Genomic DNA, 22,079 nt, shown 5'->3' on the forward strand with positions numbered 1-22,079 from the left:
AAGATGCCAGCATACCCAGTTTTTATCATCCGGCATATAGTTAAATGGTAAATAATACTAATAACATTTTTGGGTTTCTGTCACCTGCAAGGCAGTCTGTTCTTGAATTAGGTATCAACTAATAGGGTTTATCTTACTATTTTCAGTCACAGTATAGAAATCCCAGCTAGAGGACAGTGAGTTAGTCTCAACAATTAATTATCTGTAAAAATCTCTAAAGTTTTTTTTTCCTAGCATATCAGATAATATTCTTTTGATATGAAGATGAATCATTTTTTACCTCCCACCTTTATTTTTGTTCTTATTATTACAACATTTTAGATCCTTTTATCTTTTTTCCTTGTTTTTCTTGTTTAGGTGGAGATGAGAGTTTCTTCTCAGACCTCTACAAATATTTCCCCTGTCCCCCAGTAACATTTGCTTATATGTTTTAGACCTGTGTAACCCTTTTTTATTTTTTAAATCAGTTTTTATGGGGCTTTAACTATCTACAATATGTTTTTGGATTTTTACATTGTGTTATGTGTAGGCATGAAGCACGGGTAGTTGTGTGATACAGCTGTTGAGTGTCTTCATGGCACATCACTGTTACAACTGTTTTGTGTAGCTGCAGCCATTGCACTTATGCAGAACTAAATGGTATAGAAATTACGGTTGCAATAAATACTTCTTTGTGATACATTGGAAAATTCATCTAGTGCTTGACACTTATTTATTACTTATTGTGCAGGTGGAAACTATGTAATAAGTGCATCCTCCTGGCGGGAGGGACAAAAGCTAGTAAAAAAGATACTGGGTCCAGCTCCCAGAATAGAACAGGAAAGAAGAGCTGTATCTAGTGACAGAACAGGACGAGAGAGAGCTGCCAAGTCTGGTAAGTTGTACTTTTATCACTGGACTTTTTTCGTTGTTCTTAATTTATTATATAACACTGCATGTCTGCGGAATAAAGCAGACTTCTGAGAGAACGCAATCACTTTCTTATTAAAAATAACTCCTATTTTTAACCTGGGATTTGAGGGAGAAGAATTTTGCTCACATCCATGGTTGGGATGCATAACCTCTCTTCCTGGATGGATTATGATCTTCTCTTGGTGTCATGGGAAGCCTACCCTGCCCCTGTGACTTGATGGGCAGTACATGCTGTGAAGGTGCTCAGGGGCTCTGGAAAAGATGGGAAGCAGGTTGCAACCAAAAAAAAAATGGATCACCTGCAATCTGTCTTTGCCTCTTGAAGCTAGTGGGGAAAGGAATGGCTAGAAGTGGTCCACAGGCCAGATGAATTTTCCAGATGTTCCGCATATAATGCGTAAGCTACGGCTGGTCGTCCTTGTTTTACAGGAATTGTGGTTCTTGCAGATACTGTGTAATGTCATCCATGTGCATTATAAATCTTCATTGATTCCTCCACCAGTCCTTTTCAGAATTTATTCAGAATCTCAGGCAGGGCGAGTAAGGGGTTGTGGTAGCTGCAGTGCTTCTTAGGCCTGTGAGGTAGTGAGGCTGGTAAGAGTATAAAGGGTGTGAGCTCAGTCTAAGCAAAGGCTGCTATATGCAAACTACGACACTGAATAAAACAAAAGCACATTTACAGTGACATCTGCGCTCCTCCCTCATCCTCACTTTTGCAGCTGTTTCAGGGATGACACGTAGTTCCTAAATTTGATTTTTACCTGAAATATTTGACAAGTCTTATTCTTTAGCAGGCTGTATTGGAAGGACAGGTTCAGATTCTAGACTGGATGTTACCCATAAAGCCTCTTCAAGAAGTTCTGAAAGGTCAAGGAGTAAAGTACGGTCTGAGAATAACCTGAAGAAACTGGAAGCTGCTCTTCCAGATGATAACCAAGAAGATCATGCCTCTGTAAATAAGGACTTCCTGCCTGTGGAGATACGTGGAATTCTCGATGACTTGCAGTTGGATTCCATGAGTACAAAGCAAGAGAAAGATGTGGAAAAGCAGAATCAGAAATCTGTTTTGCCTGCTCAAAATGCCAGGAGCCACAGTCCAACCAAAAGGAAACCGGACAAGATAGCTGCCAGCGAGGAGCCTCAAGTGATCTCTAAGAAACGTCACTATGATACAGAAGAGGTTCGTCAGTACATCATCAGGCAGCAAGAGGAGAGGAAGAAGAAGCAGAATGAAGAGAAGAAAGCGCAAAAGGAGGCAACAGAACAGAAGAACAAAAGGCTCCAAGAGCTCTACAGAAAGCAGAAGGAGGCTTTTACTAAAGTCAAGAACGTGCCTCCTCCTGAGCCTTCAGCGGCCAAACGGTTACAGGACACCTATTCTAAACTATTGCTGGAACGTACGTTTGTAGAAGAGCCACCTCAGCCGCCTACGGTGCAGGAAGCACAGGTATAGCTGATTCACTAACGTAATGTGTTGCAGTTGTTTGCAGGAATAGGAGATCATATGTTTAGGAAGGTCATGACTTGTCCTGGTCTGGCTGTCAGTTAAGAGAAAGAATACAAAGAAAACTTTACATATATATGTATAACTTAGCTTAAACATAGTGGGTTTGATCCAGAGCCTCCTTGCTAGTGGCTGCCTTTCAGCACAGCAAGGCCTACTAGAAAGGTGAATGGAAATCGTCTTTCTGTTATAAATAGAAGCAGAATTCTGGATATGAGCTAACAGCAGCTGTAAGGGTTGGCTGTAAACCTCAGTCAAACTGTGAATTGAAGAGCTTTGTCTGAAGTTGCTTTCAGTCAGTGGACAAACTTTATCAGCAGTGAGTTAAATAAGTTTGCTAATCAGAAACTGAATATGAAAGAAGATTAATATATGGTAAAAGACTTATATTAATTTCATGTGTTCGGCTGAACTAGCTCAGTATGTGAGCAAAGCTTTTTTTCCCAGTACATTCTGCTGAGACAAAAACATTGATGTCTTGTGTTTTTAAGCCTTTGTGTGGTAGGAAAGATACGATACTACACTGAGAAATGTAATCCTTTTCAATTTTAATGAAAGGCTTTTGAAAATGCGTTTTCCTGGTTGTCTTCATTTCTAGCCCAGACCTGGTTATCAACCATCTGGGGAATCCGACAAAGAAAACAAGGCTCAAGAGCGTCCTCCTAGTGCATCTTCCAGCAGTGACATGTCGCTTTCAGAACCGCAGCAGCCGCTACTGAGGTGAGCCATTGTGGGCCTTTTGAGAGAGGAAATACTCTTATTTTTCATCTCTGAGAGGTGAAAATAGGCTAGACTCTTAAGTTTGTGTTCTAGTGAGATTAATTGTCTTTATGGCAATTATAACGTTTCCTCACAGTAAAGAGGGAGCTGATGCAGGAAAGGATATGAAATTTTTGGCTCTGGGTGTTTAGTGAGTCTGTAAATAAATAAAGTGAATGGTAGTTGCTGTTAATGTGTTGCTGGCGTCAAGGGCATGTGCAATTCATACTGGGAGACAGTTTCCTCTGCCGTTGCCATTGGGCAAGAGAAGCTGATCATATGAATACCTCTGTTGATTTTTCTTATTTGATGTGTTCAATGTTTCTATTTAATCTATTGTCTTGGATTCAGGCCTTTAGTTACTGTTGCTAAATTACCAAAAACCTCTGCTTCTGCTTGGAACTAGCCTTTCCCTATTTCCTTTTATGCTGCTTTCCCCATTTTTAATTGTTTGGTGTATTAGCAAAGTTTTTCTTACGGTAAGTCAAGGTACCTAACCAAATGCCTGAATATAAGGAACTAAAAATCATAGTTTCTTGCATATCCTTAATATCCCATTTGTGCAAGTGTGTCTTCATTTTTAGTTACATAATGAATGTCTGCTTCTTAGATATGTATTTGCTTCGTTATCTATACCTTAACTTGGTCAAATCCGTGCTGACTTTGTAAATTCAATGAGACCTTTTTCATTTCTGGAAAAGTTAAAGGAAGCACTAGGAATGCTAGGTAGTACTGTGTGTAGGATGGGCTGCTAAACCATATGGTAGTAAGTATTGTTAGTGTAATATCATAAGGAAAAAAGCTAAGTACTAGTAGTAGGGGAGAGATGAGACTTAAAAGGCTGCGTAAGTTATTTGGAGAGCCTCACAGTGAGCAGAGAAGCGGTTTTTGTGAGGTTCTTTCCAGGTTTCCTAGTATTCAGAACATACGCAAGTGATATTAGCAAAGAAAGGTCTCTACAGAGCTTCTGTCATGCGAATGGGAGCTATCTGGAAATAAAAAAGATGTCTCTCAGAACTTGAAACATTCTTGTATTTCCAGTCCTCCTTTTCTCTAAGTGTTCTTCGTGCCTACCCTAAGTGATAGCTCCAGTGAAACACGGGCTGGGTTCAGCTGGAGGGGGAAGGCTGGGGCTAAGAAATTACAAGGTGGGGGGGGCAGGAGTTTCCTCCCATTAGAAGTCAGGAAACTTTTGGAAAAGCCTTACTGCTGCTGCTGAAAACAGTCAGTTTGTTACAACTCTAAAACACACAGTACACCATAAACAACATTTCCAATTTGGAAGGTGCTGTGTTGTGGTTGTTTGGTTTGGTTTTTTGTTTTTTTTTTTTAAATAACATTGTGTAACTGTTTACTGTCCCATTCCCTGTCCCTCTGACTTCACCGAAAAGTATTTCTTTCTGAAAAATAAGTTTGAGGCAATGATACTTTCTTGTAAAATGACAGTACTTGTATAAGTCATCAACTTAAATGTTGACTTTTCATTTCAGGAGCGATTTGATGGAGCCTCCATGGGTACAGCCAGACAGGTTGAGCCCAAGAGTCCAGCTCTCTCACCCACAAGCTCCCAAGGGCTCAGGTGGAGGTCCTTGTTCCCAACACTGGAGCCTGGAGCAGATGGACCTTTTGTCAAAGGATTGTGAAGCAATGTTGGCAGGCAGGAGGAGCCACGCTGCACCAGTGGGATCGCTGACCTTGGTGCCTCAGCCATACCTAAATTCACCCACTGCACAGCAAAATCTCTTAATAAAACCTACTGCTAACCAATATAAGAGCAAATTAGATAGGATTGAAGCTTTGAAAGCTACAGCTGCTTCCCTTTCTAGCAGGATTGAAAGTGAAGCCAAAAAGTTGGCTGGGGCTGGTATCAATTATGGTACCAGGTGGAACTCAGACCATGAATTTATGCAAGAAAACCAGGATGATGGGCGGTGGGCAAAGGCTGTGAGTCCTCCTGTGCGAGAGGAAAATGAAGATGCTTTTTCGGCCAGAATTCAAAAAATGTTGGGTACCTGTGTGTTTCATACAGCCTTTGATGACAGCCTTCCTGGGGTAGGCAACCTTAGTGAATTTAAAAAGCTCCCTGAGATGATCAGGCCTCATACTGCTGCAGTCAGCCTTGGAATGAGGTCCCCTGCTGCTAACAGGCATGAGGGGATACTAGGACATTTATCTAAGAGACAGACTGACTCCCCGGGGCGTGAAAACCAGGCTTATGCTCCGAACAAAGCTGTAATTCCTCAGGAGTCCAGCATCGACTCCATCAGCGAAGGGCCTCTCCTGAGTGATGGAAGCCTCTCTGAAGAAGAAGGAGGCCAGCACAAGCAGTTGTCACTGAAGATGCTGGAGACATTAAAAGAGAAGGATTTCTGCGTTCAGGAGAGAAATGGTTTTGAGCCCATAAAGGAGTTTCAGAAAGAAGCTGAGAAATATTTGCCACTTTTCACTCAGACAAGTGGCACGCACAGCAAGGGGCCGTGGGAGGAACTGGCAAAGGGAAGTCCCCACAGTGTCATCAACATCTTTGCAAAAAGTTATCAGCTTCATGGAAAAGGTAAAAATGGAAAAATTTCTCGAAGCTCTTGTGAATTACTGTTTTCCCAGTCTTACTCCTCCTTACACTTTATACTTCACAGGTAAGGAATGTGCTTTTAGATGTCTCAAAGATGAATCTGTGTAAGGCTTTCTCACTTTACTTTTGGATGATAAATTATTTCCTCTGTCTTCCTTTGCCTTCTTGTCTAAGGAAAAAAAAAAGAAGTAAAAAAAACCCCACACTTTTGGGCTGAAAGAAGATTTTTATATTAGATTGCTCTGCATTTCTAGATCAGCAACTAATTCATGTGCTGGGTTACATGTATTAAGGACATCCGTAGTTATGGAATTGTGAATATAAAGTTTACATTTATTGAATCCAAAATTGCATCCTAAATCTAAATTACCCAGAGTGCATTTGGAAATGGTTCTCTCCACCACAGAGGACAAACCCTCTGGACTGGAATGTGTGTCCTCCTACTATGTATGCACTCCAGATCTGTAATAACACATCATTCCTGTTTCAGTTAAGGCAGAAAGATGAAATTCATGCTTTATGCAGCACTTACTTCATGGCATAGACATAAGTGCTTGCGTATATCCCGAGTTCTTGCTGCACAAGAATAATTCAGCTTTACTATATTGTTAGAAACATGTAACTTCAGTGGATGAATGATGTGGACTTTCCTTTTGCATCTTTGCTCATATGAGTTACTCGATAATGTCTCAAAGTAATGCGACAATTTAAACTCTGGTAACAATATCGGATTTTGAGAAGGTAAGGTTTTGGTATATCAGTAGGGAAAGTCTCTTGCTTAAATGAACCCATTTCAAGTGTTAGTGTCTTAGGGCACGCTTTACAAGTGTCTCATGCAGGATGTTTGATTTTATTTTCATTTTTTGTACAAATTTATTCTTCATTTTATGAGTACTGTTTCTCTTGCCTTGAGTTCTTCATTTTGAGGAGGAATGTTTTCTGCAAAGTTGATTTTTATCTTGTGGTTTCTCTTGGTTCTTTTTTCCTTCGTTTTATTTCCCTTAAAGATGATTGCATTTAAATTTTCTGCAGATGGCTCTACTCTCAAGCACCGTGCTCTTCAAGAATGTTTTAGCTGGAGTGTGTTAATGAAGGAGAATATTCAATAATTTACAAAAAGACTCTGCTTGTTATGTTGTGTTAAAACTGCCGTGGGATTGCTATACTGTTGTTTTGCTGATGTTTTTATGTTTGAAAGGGAGTCTTTGTAACTCGTGGTTGGGAGCATTTTAATTCCTGCAGCTTTATTAGCTGTTTGATGCACATTTTCACTTGGTATCATTTTTGTCTTTTCCCTCCTTTGTCCACACTTCAGCGTTTGATGAGAGGTCGAATGGAGGGTCTGCCCTTCTGCACCCTTTACTCCCTGCCATGAGCCCCCCAGAGAGCGTGGTTTCTTATGAAGATGATTTTGCCTCATCGCAGGGAAGCAGCACTTTAACAGACAAAAAGATTGCACGTGACCTCAGGTAACTGTGTGTTAGACTTCTTGTAAAAATCAAAATGCAGAATTCAGGAGAAAATAGTTAATGCAAAATTTGTTTCATAATGTGCTGGATATCTTTTCTGTTATGCTTTATTGTAATACTAGCCAAAGTGATGAGGTATTTCCTTAGGACCTTGCAGTTAATATAGCAACCAGCATGGTTAAGACATAAAGATTAGAGTCAGGTATTCCTGTTCTCTGTCTAATTTTTGTTCCTCTTTAGTCTAGCAGGTAGCTTTAGGCAAGGTTCTTACCCTTCGTAGTCAGGTGAAAATTAGTTCTCCAACTTTTGTGGCTGCTATAATGCTCAATTGCTTAGTCTTTGTAAGTTATAAAAGATATTTGAAAATGTTAAAATACCTTCAGTTCTTCAAAATTTTGTAAAAAAGCCTATGATTGCTTTCAGTAAGGGTTCAGTAATGCTTAGTGATGGATACGTAAATTGTCTGCAAGAACTTTTAAAACCTTTTGTTCAGACTAAAATGGAAATCCTAGACTCTCCATGTTACTACTGAGTTCATGTGGCTTCCTGAACTTCCTAAGACCCCTTTGTTGTAATGAGATATATTTACATCTTTTGGGCACCTTGTGTTTATATTGGTGGTACTTTACCTCAGAAGAAAATAAGGTAAAAGGCACTTTGCATGCTGAAAATGTTGGCTGCAAAAATGCTTTCTTTCTGATTGAACCTCTTGATAGGTCTTCTGTTGTTGGTATTATTTAGTATATGATGCATTACCACCTTATTTGCAAATCTTTTGTAATCCTTTATTGAAAATAACTCATATTTCTGTCAATTTATTGATGATATCTGTATGCCCAGAGGTTATCTGAAATGCAGTCATATTTGGAGACATTCTTATGTTGTTCAAGTCTGTAGTCAAATAGCTCTGAAGAGTTAGCGTTGGAAAGGATGATTGTTACCCATCTTTTACCGTTTCATATTATCAGAAGTGTGTTTGAATATGTTCAATATCATGTCAAACTTCCTACTGTTTTAGCTGTCGTAGTTTTTAATCTCAAAATCAATGCTTTTCAAGATGGGCTAATTAGTGCAGTTTTAGCCATCTGTCTCTAAAGTGTGGTGGATCTCTTGTGTACAGTGTGATGCAGGAGTTGGAAGTCCTTAGTTAATCACTGTCAACGTGCTCCTTTTCAGTGTTGCTGGCAGCAGTAATTCAAGCATTCAGGAAGAAGTTCCGAGTAGAAGGTCTCCCCGTGAACCTCGATCCGTAGAGCTTGCTTCTCAGCATTCGTCTGGACCACGGTCTGCAGCATCTTCTCGCTCGTCTGCTTCCTCTAAAAAAAGAGGGAAAAAGGAACGTAAGTGCAGTACTTGACTGTAGGGCATTTTTTTTAAGGAGGTTTTAGGGGTTTGTTATGATAATTGCAGTCTTTCTTATATATCTGGAAACTGTAATCTAATACTGATAGGATGATTTATTTATTCCTCCAATGATTCCTTTCTAAATTATTTTTGACTCCGATTATTCTCTGACCTTAAAATAGTCATCTAAAATTAAATAAGCAAGAAGTTAACAGCACTGAAAATCTTTTCTTTCCTACCCAGCTTTCTGACAAATTAGTTAACTTTAATGTTGTGTGGGAACTATCCTCAGATCCTGTACTGAGGAAATTCCAATAGGCTGCTGAGAAATCAGAGTTTTAGCCACATTTATGAAGGCGACAACAAGTTTGCCTGTATGCTTCATTTTTGGATCACAGTTTTCGTAAGTGCACAAATTAATAAATACACTTTTTCCTACGGTAACTTGTACGTTACAAAAACATGAAGAAACTTGATATTTGGTACACTCTTACTATATAAGCAATAGATAACATAAGAAAAAGCTAGGTTTTAAGCCAATAAAAGGGTGGGAAAATAGGATTGGGCATTTCAAATTATCTTTCTTCCTATTCTTTCAAAATTCTCTAGCTTACCCAAAGAAAGGTAGGCTTTATTCTAATTATCAATATCGAGTAGTCAAACATATATTTTCTTTATTTAAACCATTAGTGTGTTGAAGTGAAAGCTGAGTGACAGTTTTGTTGACAGTAGACACAATATGCAGAAGAGAACTGAATCTCCTGTAGGAAGCGGCCAAATTTACATTTCTTGCTTGTTGGATTTATGGACTTCTAACTCAAAGGCATCTTTAACTGGGGAGAAAAGCTCTCAATTATTTGTCTTGGAGCTCTTGATGGTAAGATATTCATACATAGAATACCAAACAAACTTTTGGCAATGTTGTTGCTTCTTAGGGTTGGACTCTTTCAATGGAAGTTCTCACCATTTCCCTGTGGAAGAAGATAAAATGCTATCGGAATTAGAGCGGGGATCCCAACAGGCAAAGAAATCCTTAACGAGTAGCAGAATTTCTAATAAAGATCACGAGCAGAACCCAGATACAGACAGCACACTGGAAAACTTGTCTGGACACTCCCTGATGAGGTAACATGAACATTATAAGACTGTATGCAAATATAACTAAGCTTGGTAGTGTTATGGCATGTTATCAAAAATGGCTATGTCTTTGGATATGCAAAAGGAAAGTAGCAGAAATGATCAAATGTTAGTAAGATGGGCATGCAGAAAACATTTTTTCCCTGTATTTTAAATCTGAAAACCTAAAATAGATGGCTGGAGTAAGAGAAAATAAACCAGTGATTCCTCCCTAAATTACCCCTCTTTTTTTAAGAATAACTGACCAATATAGGTATCCTGTCAGGTTCAGTACCTTTAGCATTGAAACACAATTTTTGTTTTCTGTTTCTACAAATAGTCTGTGAGAAGTAGAGAAAAAAAATAGCTAGTCAGCCTGTGCAGTCATCTTGCTGTTTTCAGTATCATCCGCAGACATTTCTGGCTGGGCCTGTGTACAGCTAATACTCATAAGCCTGTCCAACTCTGTGAGTTGATGCTTTTTGAGAGATGAACTGCACCTCAGAAAAGAGTGTGGAGGAAGAGAAAAATTATTTTTCCTGTTGCATCATCTGTATGTCTACCAATGAATGCTATTTATTTTCTGCTAATTGTGCAATGAAGATAGTTATGAAATACATTCAACTTAGTTTTCACTGTACTGTTTTCTAAAAAGCAACAAATGATATGAACGGTCTTTCACTCATTCTGCGTGGGTGTAGAATGGCTCTGAGGTACTGACTTACATTGGTGACTTTCACTGATATCCAGTATTGGGTTTGAAAGGTCCTGTGATCTTCTAAGATGCGCCAAGTAAAGTAGAACGTCTTCCTCAGGGATTTAAGCAGCTACTGTTAATCCTTTTTGGCTTAATAAAACTGGAATAGTAAACTTAAGAAGTGTCTACATCATTTTCTGCATGTTTAAAAAAAGAGAAGTCTTTAATTTTCTCTTAAGAAGTGTTACCATAGTGGTTTACTAACTTGTTTAAGTCAAGTGTTGGCCTTCAAGCATTTCACTGCATTCTGATGAAAGAGATCGAGACTCAGGGCAGTGGCTTATCACATTCAGTTGCATCCATATGCTGATGGTAACGTGTTTACTTTTTAAAAATACTGCTCATCATATTCTGATATCAAAATATTGCCCTTATTTCCTGTGAGTAAAACAAAGTTCTTCACTCAGACTCTCAAAACAGATGTGTAAATGCACATGCAGGTGAGTGCATCCTGACTTTCTCATGCCAGGTTCCTAACAGGAGGCATTGAAACTGCTTGTCTGGCCATGTAGAACATGTAGATGCTATGTTAATTTTTTTTGTATGTGTGTGTGCTAACTAGGTTTAATACTTGGGGGGAAAAATAGGGTGCTCTAGAAACTTAACCCTAAACTGGGATGTAGGTACAAAACCCATTTCATGAGGACATTTCCTAAAGGCAGACTGGGCCTGTGCAAACCATAAAAGACTGTGCCTTTTGCATGGATGTGTTTGGTGTATGTAGATGGAAGAATTAGGTTATTGCTTTATTGTCTTACCAAATGGCTGGACTTAGGAGAATATTGACTCCTTTATTTCTCATTTCACTGTCAGTTTTTCAGACAAGGGAAGATCCCAGAAGACACCAACTTCTTCCCCATCTTCCACTTCCCAAAAAATGTTGCAGTTTGATGCTGTAGGCAATACAGCAGAAAGAGTCAAGTCACCTGCTGGCTTTCCTGGAAATACAGCGTCAGGGCTGAAGCCTAACGTGGGCTTCCCTGACTTGAGTCTGGGAACTAGTAGGTCTGTAGGAGGAGCAGCCTCAGCAAGCGGTGAGTTGTTTTGTTAAAACCATACTAATACCAGAGCAGTTATTTTTTTTTCTTTATTTTTTGATGTGGGGCACTAAAGTCTATGGAGGTTGACTAGTAAGTCTTATCCTGCAGGATGTATGCGCTTCTCCCCCGCTGGTCTTCAGCATCGTCTATCAGCAGAATTGAACTACCTTAGTGCTATTGAGGAGTCTGTGCGACAGCTTTCAGACGTAGAACGAGTACGAGGCATATCACTTGCTCAGCAGGAGAGCGTTTCTTTGGCTCAGATTCTAAAGGTAATGGAAAAATACTTCCTTGTCTTAACCTTCCTTTTTTTTTATTTTGCAAGAAAATTAATCAAATTAGGGCAAGTTACGCTTTTGTTAGCAATGCAGAGAACTCGGACATGATGGAGCATCTCTGATAGTGTCCCTTTCTTAGGATTAACATCTGTTATCTTTCTATTTTAAGTTGCACCAAGGAACTGGTGACTCTAGAATATGTGTCACTAATATACCATTCGCTGGAATCGCTGCTTTGGGTGTGTGCTTCAGTAAAATAAAACTTGGTTATTTAGTGGGTTTGATGTTGGGTCCCAATGCCATGCAGTGTAGTTGTTCAGGCTGGATCATTTGTCTTATTCCATTAAAAGGATATTTTTGGTTGAAATTTCCTTGTGTTGGTGAGATTGGTTGTTCTAGTTTGTTGAATTAATTGGTCTCCTAAATCCTCTTTCTTTCTACACTGGTGGAAGAGTATGGGGAATGTGCATTGTCTACTTAAAAAGGGAGATGGTCAGTTGGTAGGCTGAAAATTTTACTTTAGCAGAAGAGGCACCACCAGCAGAGTAGATCTAGATCTTTCAGAGGTAGTTGCAGCCAGTGGCTAAGGCCAAAAAGGTCTTTACATTTAACTTGTATTATTAAAACTTGTTGTCCTGATTTGTAGGCACAGCAGCAGCGCCATGAACGGGACTTAGCTCTTTTGAAAATCAAGGCCGAACAAGAAGCTTTAGAAAGTCAGAGACAACTGGACGAGGCAAGGCAGAAGGCAGCTCAGGTAATGCTGCCCTTCAAAAAATGTGGAGTGTGTAAGAGGCAAAATGCTGTAAGTAAATCCATGCCTATGAGTATTCTTAATTTGAAGCTGTGAACATATGGAAGTGGTGAAGGGGTTTAATATAGCTGAAAAAAGCTCTTAGGGGCCAATTTCAAACTTTTTTTCCCCAGATTTTGAGAAGTGAAACTGTAGTTGTCATAGCCAGGAAATTTTGAAGAGCTGAACTGGCTGTGCTTTCTGCGCAGGTCCATGCAGAGTCACTACAGCATTTGGTCCAGTCACGGCAAGAGGCTGTACAAGAGACGCCGTGCAAGGCTGCAGCCAAACAGGCAGAAACTGCACTTCCCACTACAGATGCAGCTCACCAGATCCGTGAGGTGAGGTTCCCAGTGACAGGAAAAAGCCGTTCTGATTTCAGTATTATTTTGAATACTTTTTGCCTCTAGGTTGTTCTCTGTTCAGTGTCATTCTCAGTGCAACTTCTTCACCTTCATAACGTGACAAATGATAGGATTTTAAAGGAGCATCTCTGACGTCCTTTCTTAGAAGTTAGTCAGCAGCCTTAAATCCCTGTTCACTATTCATACGATCTTCCAGTTAATGGACTGTTAAGAAGTTTTTTCTTCCAGGAGAGATTGATGGTGGTGAACACAACATCTTTAATTTGTAAGAGTTCCACTCCATCAGGGATTGATCCTGTATCTGTTTCATACGCAAATTAAATCAGAAGAGCAGGGAAGTTGCTTACTTTTGAAGGTAGGAGACCAACAAATAAAAATTAGAGAGAATGTTCTTCAGCAGAGCTCTTAACTTGGTACAGAGTTTGGAGTTTTCTTTTTCTGAGTCTCTTTTCATTCTTTCTGCACCATACAGAATATTTATTAGTTTTCAGTTTTATAAATCAGTTTATCAGTTTTTATACTTGTTGTTCCCAACATGTAGCAGCTGCTTCACATACAGGTAAGAAACACTCTAACCAAAAAAAGCTTTCGCTTCTTCATCATTTAGCCATTGCAGTGACTGTGGATTAGGGTTATGGGGTGGAGTGCAGAAGGCTGATGGGTATGAACATAACTGTTTCTTCACAGCTTATGCACACGCTGGTGCTCAGCAAGGCTGATTTTATGATAGGTAATGGGACTGCAGAATAACACTGATGCACTTGTTCTGGGCTTTGCTAAATGTATGAAGTTTAAATTGTTTTTGAATAGACAAGAATGGATTAGGTTAAAGGAGCAGAAAAGCTCAGGCATCTGAGATACATGCAGTGGTTGTTGATAGCAGGTAGTGAAGTCTTGGATAAAGACCAAGAAACATTTGTAGTTTATAGAGCTGGAGTGGGTGGAAACCAGTTAAGAAACAAGGTAGAAGAAACAGAGACAGCTTTTATTTGGTGTAGGGTTTTAATCTCTTGTCTTGCTTTAAGTTTGAAGTCCGAGAGTAAGAGGTGCTAGTGGAGAGGTTGATGGGGATGATCTGGTCAGAGATGGTGGGCTAGCAGAGTAACTTTTCCATCCGTGTTCACAAGTGACTGCTGATATTCAGTTGAACAGCCATTTATTTTAATTGGAATGCAGCAGTGGAAATGCTGGTCACCAGTATGCTGGGAATATTTTTGGATGTACACTGTCATTTCTTATGTATGTCTTACACAGTTGTTTAATAAATCAGTAAATTGCCTGCGAGAATGACTCTTTTCTCTTTCAAAAACATCTCGATGCTGATAAGCGTATTGTATTCCTTTGTTTTTTATTGTGCTCAGATGACAGAGTTAGCACGAACACAGATGTCAGATACTGTCAGCGCTCCAGCTGCTCCAGTCACCACCATGTTTGACCACCAGCGGCAGCATCATTCAGAGTTCATGAAACAACTGAGAGCCCGAACTGATACAAACAGGTTTTGCCTTATGTTTCACATCTTAAGAAGGGGGAAGTAAGATTTGTTAGGTTTTGCTTTGCCTATTCTTGAAGAAAATTTTAAGATGTCATAATAAGTGAGCATTTAAGAAGAATTTAGATTCCATCTTTATGCCCTTAATAGTGTACACCAAAGGTGACATTAACTGGTTCTGTGAAGCTCTGTATAAGAGAGTAGAAAAAGATGCTCTAAATGTTTTGTGGGATGATTGAACTAGTCTGAGCTTTAAGTGATCTTTTCAGAAATTTTAGCTGCTACTACTTCTAGTAACCTGATGAAAGCTTGTGAAAACTGTATTACTCTTTGGTTTAAGACAATGCAGATTTACCCAAAACACTTCCCTTTCTCAGGAAATGTGAGTCTGGTGCCATATCACAAGGTAAAGAGGAGACAGGTGACTCAAAACAGACGTACTTACCGATGCTTGATAGTTATTCAGAGTCCTCAAGATCAAAGGTTCATGATCAGAGGTAAGAAGAGTTTAGATTACACAGGGTTTTTTTTGCTATAAATAAGAACTAAAGTACAAAGGAGTATCAAGATATTTCCTTCAATATTTTTTTTAAAAAGAGGGAACGTCAGTATTAAACCTTCAACAGGAAAACCTGTCTTATATTCCAGAGCTTGAAGGTTTACATGCCTACCAGAATTTGGGTTGTCTTTAATTAAAAATCCTACTACACTGTGGTCCACAGTGTAACAGTATGTTGTTTGTTAATATTTTCAGGTTTGAATTTGCTGTATTTGTTCTAACTGGGTGCTCTTCTTTTTCCTAACTCAAGAATAATTGAGTTCCACATCTGCTTTCTCATTCAGCTGAGTTAGCAAGAGTATAGCAAGCAGGTGAAGGGAAATGCTTATTCCCCTCTGTTCAGCTCTTGTGAGACTGTATCTGGAATACAGTCTCCAGTTTTGGGCTCCTCAGTAAAGAGAAGACATTAACATACTGATGCAAGTCTAGTGGTGAACCGCCAAGATGGTTAGGAGGCTGGAGTACGTGATGTAAAAGAGAGGCTGAAGGAACTGAGCTAACTGAAGCTGGAAAGGAGAAGGCTAAGGGGACAGGGATCTAGTTGCAGTATCCTAAAGGTAGGTTGTTAGAGAACATGAGGCTAGACTCTTCTTGGAGGTGCACAGTGAGATGACAAAAGGGAATGGTGACATTCCAGAAAGGGGAAAATCATGGCGGGGGGGAAGCTCCCTGTGAGAGTGGTCAAACACTGGAATAGGGGTGCAGGGAGGTTGTGGGATCCTCTTTCCTTGCAGGTGTTCAGAACTTGGATGTGGCCTTGACTTTGGTTGGATGAAATACCTTCAGAAATTGTTGAGCTGAGATTATTGTGATTTCTGTGCTGTGGCCTACTTGCATACTTCTGTTGCCTCACCTTTGTAGCCTAAAAGTGACTTCAAGTCTCCGTTTATCTGAGTCTTTTCCCTATCCTAAATACTTGCATTTTATGCCCTTCTCATTTTGCTCTGCGTGTTTTTGAAATGGACTAGAACATAGACTGGAGCATATGTTCTGAAAACGCAGTGCTGGGACCTGTAGAACTGCCTGCTCTGTTCTGTGCATTACTTTCTGTTCTGTTCTCTCTGCATGTGGCCATTGTGTCAGGGTTTTTGTTTTCACTGCTGCTTGGCACTGGCTTGAGATTCTATGTGAAGTACTTGGAGTCCTGCTTGCCTGAGGTTTATATTTGACTCATTTCTGGTGTTACTTTTCAGTAACTGGATTTTAGCTTTTTTTTAATAAAAGTACTTTTTGTTTCCTGGTCACTTACCTGATCTAGTTAGGTCCCATGAAGTTTCTCACAGCCCTTCTCTGATCTTGACCAACTGGAATGATTTTGTCCTCAGTAGTTCTACTGATCTGAAACAGTATCACTATCTCGCTCATCCTTTTAAAAACTCTAAGGAGAGATGTTTGCAGTGGTTTATCATCAATATTCATTGCCAAGTGGAGGGTGTGCATACCTATAAACCACTTGCATTCTAAGGTAGAATAAAAATAACAAGTTCCGCTGTCAATCAGCAGCTTGATGAGGCTTGGAGTTTTAAAGTAGCCAAGCTGCATTTTAAAAACAAAACCAAACCCCCTGCATGTGGATGATTGCTGGGTTGTTAATCATGGTATGTGCAGTAATAATGTAATACAAATATTTTGAAATGTGCAAAGTAATTTTTTTAAAAAAATTATCTCTTGATAACACAGTAGTACCAGCAGCCGCCAAGAGAGTCCTTCAGTTCCATCTTCGAAGGAAAATGAGAAAAAGCTTTCCCGTCGTGAAAAGATAACTAGCAGTATTGAAGAGCAGGCTCATACTGGTGTGGATGATTCCTTGCCGAGTGATAGTATTTTATCACTGCCAGACGAAAAAGGTTAGCTGTATTGTTTGTATGTGATGAATCTGAAGGTGGTGAGGGGGAGAGGAGGGAGGTGCTGTTTCAGAATTAATTTCTGAAGTAAATGAGGGAATATGTGTGAAGAAAGCTGAGCCCCCGGTGAACTGGGAGATGGGAACCTTTCCAATTCTGCACATCAGAGTGATGGAGTTTGTGGGCCATTCTACTTTCTGCTGTGCTAGCTGTAGCCAGATGTTCACTTGCTGAATATGCAGGCTGAACACCAAATGTTTCAGCAGCCCCAGAAATGTGTTTATACCTGTGTACAGAAGTCTGCTAGGTCTTCTGAAGCTAGATAACAATATTTAATCATGTCCCCTAACTCGAGGTCACTCTTTTCTAAACACCCATTTTTCTACGTTGGGGTAGTTATCTCCCTGCCCTGCTAACTTAATACTGAGATGAGACAGACCCAACTGAATTCCTGGTACATACCTGAGCTAAAACCGCTTCCCTGATTTCTCCCTCAAATTCCGCTTCTGTTGCAACAGAGTATTCCCTGAAATTTGATGAGTCCATGACAGAGGATGAGATTGAGGAAAAGTCTTTTCGGTCTTTGCTGCCCTCTGAGAGTCATCGTAGAAATAACTTGGAGAAGAAACGGGGTAATCGTGATGATTCCGATGAGGAAGTCTCCCCAGAAAAAACAGCTCTGTCATCTATCAAGGTAAGTCAAGCAAGTATAGTTAAGGTAAATTAACTGAACTGAAATGATTAAGCTGATGAGCTTCGAGTGAGCTGTTCTTAGTTGTGTTTGCAAACTTTAGGGTCCTTTTCCTTCCTGTGGTTCTTTGAGCATCTCAAAACAGTTGTATGAATCATGCTGTATGTCACTGTTGCACAAGTGCAGTGACTTGACTTATGGAACAGTCCATCCAGGCCTCTACCTGTTCTCTTGTGGCTTTGGAGGAGAGGAGTGACTTTTTGAGGCAGGTTATAGAAACCTAGTCGATTAAGGCTTCCTACTATGCCTACACACAGCTAGAAAGTACAAGAGGGTGCTTCATCTTTCTGGCCCAAAAGAGGACGTCCCAAAACTGTCACACAGCCCAGGGCAGAAAAAGCTGGTCTGCAGAAAGCTCAAACATCTTCCCTTCTATAATCTGTTTTTGTGTGTGTGTATCTGTGTATACACACACACGCTTTGTAATTGAAAAAAGCCTTGGAATTTCTGTATTATCAAATCATGCCAAATTTGTCTTGCCTTCTAGGAGCTAAGCATGCCATTCTCAGGGGGGCAAGACAGTTTCTCTAAATTTACCATGGAGATGGTAAGACAGTATATGAAAGAGGAGGAGATGCGAGCAGCTCATCAGTCCTCACTGCTTCGGCTCCGGGAGAAGGCTCTGAAAGAGAAGACCAAGGCTGAATTAGCTTGGCTGGAACACCAGAAGAAGTAAGGCAGCTCTGCATAGACACTGTTGCTGACTGACCATTTTCTTGTACTTCTACTTGAATTGTTTTTGTAAGATTTTGCTTCCACCCCATCCCTCCCTTATTAAGTATCAGTGATTGAACTAACCTTCTGACATCAGTAATGTATACAAAAGTTACTCTCTTGGAAAGAAGAGAACACAGTTTGTAAGTGTGCTTTGATGTTTACATTGAATGTGGTTTGATAAAAGAGAATTTCATTACAACGGTAGAGCATCAAATATTTGTTGTCAGTCAGAGAAGGTAGTTCCCAGCCATTACTCTGCAAGTCCTAATTCAAGAAGGTATAAAACTGTCAAACAGTTAGACCTTTATTTGCTTGATTTCTATCTCAGGTCATTTTAGTTGTCGCAGGCCAAATTTTGTGAATCTGGATACGTGTTGTCCTTAATGATTTGTTTCCAGCCTAACATATGCTTTGTCCTGGAATGCCCCTTGAAGTGCCAAGTGACACTGCTAAGATTTAATCAATAATACTTTTCCACGGTCACTCTCTGCATGAGAGTATCATTGTTCACCAGACATTTTCTTCCAATTTCTTGTCATTGTGGGTTTGACAAAGGATTGTGAGGTAGTGACCCAAGTGTCCTTCCTTTTATCTTTCTCAAATGGTGAGCATGGTACCTCTGCAGAGCTTCTGCCCATTCGTGTGAGACCTCATATTACCTGCACTGGCCTTTTAGCTGTGTGTGTCTGACTAAACAGTACAAAATATTCCACTACAGAGCATGCCAATGATTAAGTACAGGCATAAACTCTTCTGCAGGTTAGGAAAAGTCAACTTTTTTTTTTTACTTTCTTTTTTACAACAACAAGTAAAAGGGTCATTGTTGTGTACTTTTTTCTTATTTAATCCTTTCTTCCAATCTATTTGCAGGCATTTGCGAGACAAGGGAGAGGATGATAAGATGCCTCCTATTCGAAAGAGGCAGCGTGGTCTGTTGCTGAGATTACAGCAGGAAAAGGTAACTGATGCCTTCTGGGAAAACCCTGTTGAAACCCTTGTGTAGCCATTAAATGTTTCACACACTGTAAAAGCTAAGAATTGAGAAAACTCTGTACCAGGCTTTTGGATAGGAAGCTAGCAGTATTTCTTAACAATAAGTTTTATTTGCATTTCAGTAGTATTTAACACATTGTTTTAAAGGGTCCTTCTGTATCAGTAATCTCACTGGTTGAGACTTAGAAGTGTTAACTGATCTTCTGTTCTTTGCTGCTGAAGTTCAGGCTAGTAACTTCATTGTGTGATTGCAGTAATTTTAAACCCATAGCAAGGACACTGTGGCAGCTTTAGAGTGTGTTCTTGAGAGCTGTCTGTCACAGTTCTTATCCTTAATCTTTTATACCTAAAGGCAGAAATTAAGCGTCTCCAAGAAGCTAACAAGGCTGCTCGGAAGGAGAGACAGCTGATCCTTAAACAGCAGGCAGAAATAGAACGAATCCGTCAGACTACGATGAAACTGCAGGAAAAACTAAAGTCTGCAGGAGAAAACAAACTGGTAAGTGTTCAGTACAGAAGCTGGAGTCCTCCCCCTTGGCTGTGCAGATGGTATTTGACTTCAGTGTTTATAGGAATGGAAAGCTACTAGATTGGACCTATCACTTGGAAGTTTTGTCTGCCTCAAACAGTCTCATCCTCTTTATCTCATCAATTTTATGTTTAATTTCCTTAAAGCATTGTTTAAGGAAATGCATTTGGAGAAGTTACAAAATGTCTTGTTTTAACTGGGCAGTGGATGGTGTTTGTTAATTCTCAAGCTTAACTAATGACTTTGGGAATGTCAGTTTTTTGATGCTTAGATCTCTCAGGCTCTGGTTTTGTTTGATTATTTGTCAGACCCCAAAGTACTAAATGTAAGTGCTAAACCCGAAACTTACTGCTTTGTGTGTGTCTTAGTGTCATTACACTAAGTTTCTTGCATCTGCTTTACAAGATATCAAGACAGGATTTTGGTAACTGGCTGCCTCCTTGCAAAATTTTGAGGAGACACAAGCTTAATAATAGTAGTATAGAAAGGACTGCTTTCCTGTTTGGGTAGCTGAATTCTGGTGGGTTTTTTTTTGTTCTAGATACAGTTGGGGGAGAACTTAAATTATGGAGAAAAAGGGTGTACTAAAAACTTTTGTGTCAAATAAAAATGAAGTTGGAAAATGGAGTTAAATCTGCAGGTGGACAGACTTACCTGAAGTAGTATTTGATGTAATCTGGGGAGAAGTAAGCTAAATTAACACAATTTTTAGAAAAGATTGTAGAATACCTTTTCTTACTCTTAATGTTGCCTTTTTTTTTTTTTTAAACACTTAACTGCAGGAACTTCACAGCGAGGATGACATCAAGCAGAGCAATGGTTCTAGCCCACTTCCAACTGATGCAGAAACACGCAGCCCTTCCCCAATATCAATCTCCAGCAGTGAGACTAGTAGCATTATGCAGAAACTTAAAAAAATGCGCAGCAGAATGGATGAAAAGTAACTAATTTTTTTTTTCTTATGCAAAAGTTTACTATTATCTGCACTAAAAATGGCCACTGGAAAAATTCGAGGTATTGATATCACATACACTTTGATCTGAGGCGCCTGAAAAGTAGATGATTGGAAGCATTAATAGAACTATATTAATCTTTTAATAAAATGTTTTCAAGGCTACAATTCTTGCATGAATACTGAGATTCAAACCTTGTTAGCTGGCAGACTGTGTGGTCAAGGTTTTATTGTAGAAAGTTGGGTTTTGTATTCTTTATACTCGATAGAGTCAGTAAAAGCACAGCAATTTGAGATTTCGATGTTTGTACGTACAAGGAACTTGGACAGGCTCCAGCTTGATGATACGGCTTGTCAGAGTTCCTCTTGCAATGAGACCTGAAGTCAAATGGTCAAAATGGTGCATGTGTTTATACCTCCCCTTTTATTTTAAAGGGAAAAAATACAGGGAGAGAGACTCTGGAATTACAGAACCAGTTTTTGTCTTGAATTGAAATGTAAGTTATAAATCACAATAGTCTTATGCAAAAGCTAGTAACTGAGTTTGAGATGTGGCTCACAGAAAGTCATTGAGCTTGTCAGGCACATGATTTCTACCTTATTATCCAGCTGCTGAATTTCGATTCTAACTGCATTAAAATCAGATAGGGATGCATTCTGTAAGTATTTTCTTAATTAATGTGTGTGACTGAGAAGACAGGCAGTTAGTAAGACCTTTCTTTTCCTCCTATGTGGTCCACAGGTTGGAAAAAATTTGAAAACGGTTGTTAATCTTCAGCAGAAATAAAGAAGTATATGTGCAGTTCCTGGGTCTGAAAACTAGGACTGAATCTGTTGATTTCACCTGTTAAATTGTTTTGAATCAAAAATTGTTGCTGCATCTTTTCAGTGGAGGAATTACTTTGTCTGCACTAAACGTCCCAAATGCTTTACCAGCATGTGCTCATTAGTTTGAAGTGTTAAATTCTTATTTGAGACTAATCCATTAAAAGTCCAGCCTCTGCCAGTTACCACAAGAAACAGTCTTCACTTAAACAATTTTTTTTGAACTTATAACCAAGGTAAGGTGCTATATTTTAGTCCATATGGGTCATCTTTGTAATGTTTTTTCTCTTGAGACTCCTAACACAGCTGGATAAAACATCAAAAAGCAAGCACTGCCATTGATAAAGGCAAGCTGTCTGTGGCTCCTTAGCACCCTATTTGCTCGTCATCATTTGAGAAGCACATTTCCCACACTTGTGTGTTCTTGTGTATGATGAAGATTAAAACCAGTAGTAGTTAGTGAGGATTTGGTGTAAGTAGGAAAAGACCAAAAACATGTTCTAGTTAC

General features: G+C 39.5%; 1 protein-coding gene across 10 annotated transcripts in view; it reads left to right on the plus strand.

Annotated features, from left to right (window-relative positions):
* Positions 1–22,079, plus strand: part of CEP350 (centrosomal protein 350) — an 81,385-nt gene that overhangs the window by 27,507 nt on the left and 31,799 nt on the right. For 5 of the 10 annotated variants that reach the window (XM_068416775.1, XM_068416774.1, XM_068416777.1 and 2 more), the window contains exons 9-27: positions 731–874; positions 1,704–2,359; positions 3,015–3,136; positions 4,666–5,729; positions 7,063–7,216; positions 8,393–8,556; positions 9,496–9,685; positions 11,247–11,467; positions 11,582–11,745; positions 12,398–12,556; positions 12,754–12,885; positions 14,271–14,407; positions 14,779–14,898; positions 16,641–16,807; positions 17,323–17,498; positions 18,043–18,227; positions 19,143–19,230; positions 19,618–19,764; positions 20,577–20,734. In XM_068416775.1, the coding sequence (XP_068272876.1) occupies positions 731–874; positions 1,704–2,359; positions 3,015–3,136; positions 4,666–5,729; positions 7,063–7,216; positions 8,393–8,556; positions 9,496–9,685; positions 11,247–11,467; positions 11,582–11,745; positions 12,398–12,556; positions 12,754–12,885; positions 14,271–14,407; positions 14,779–14,898; positions 16,641–16,807; positions 17,323–17,498; positions 18,043–18,227; positions 19,143–19,230; positions 19,618–19,764; positions 20,577–20,734 (4,348 nt within the window). The remainder of the gene's footprint in view (positions 1–730; positions 875–1,703; positions 2,360–3,014; positions 3,137–4,665; positions 5,730–7,062; positions 7,217–8,392; positions 8,557–9,495; positions 9,686–11,246; positions 11,468–11,581; positions 11,746–12,397; positions 12,557–12,753; positions 12,886–14,270; positions 14,408–14,778; positions 14,899–16,640; positions 16,808–17,322; positions 17,499–18,042; positions 18,228–19,142; positions 19,231–19,617; positions 19,765–20,576; positions 20,735–22,079) is intronic. The other 5 variants (XM_068416779.1, XM_068416783.1, XM_068416781.1 and 2 more) reach the window with 3 other exon arrangements.

This window comes from Nyctibius grandis, chromosome 21 (genome assembly GCF_013368605.1).
Source record: "Nyctibius grandis isolate bNycGra1 chromosome 21, bNycGra1.pri, whole genome shotgun sequence".
In the NCBI taxonomy this organism is placed as follows: domain Eukaryota; kingdom Metazoa; phylum Chordata; class Aves; order Nyctibiiformes; family Nyctibiidae; genus Nyctibius; species Nyctibius grandis.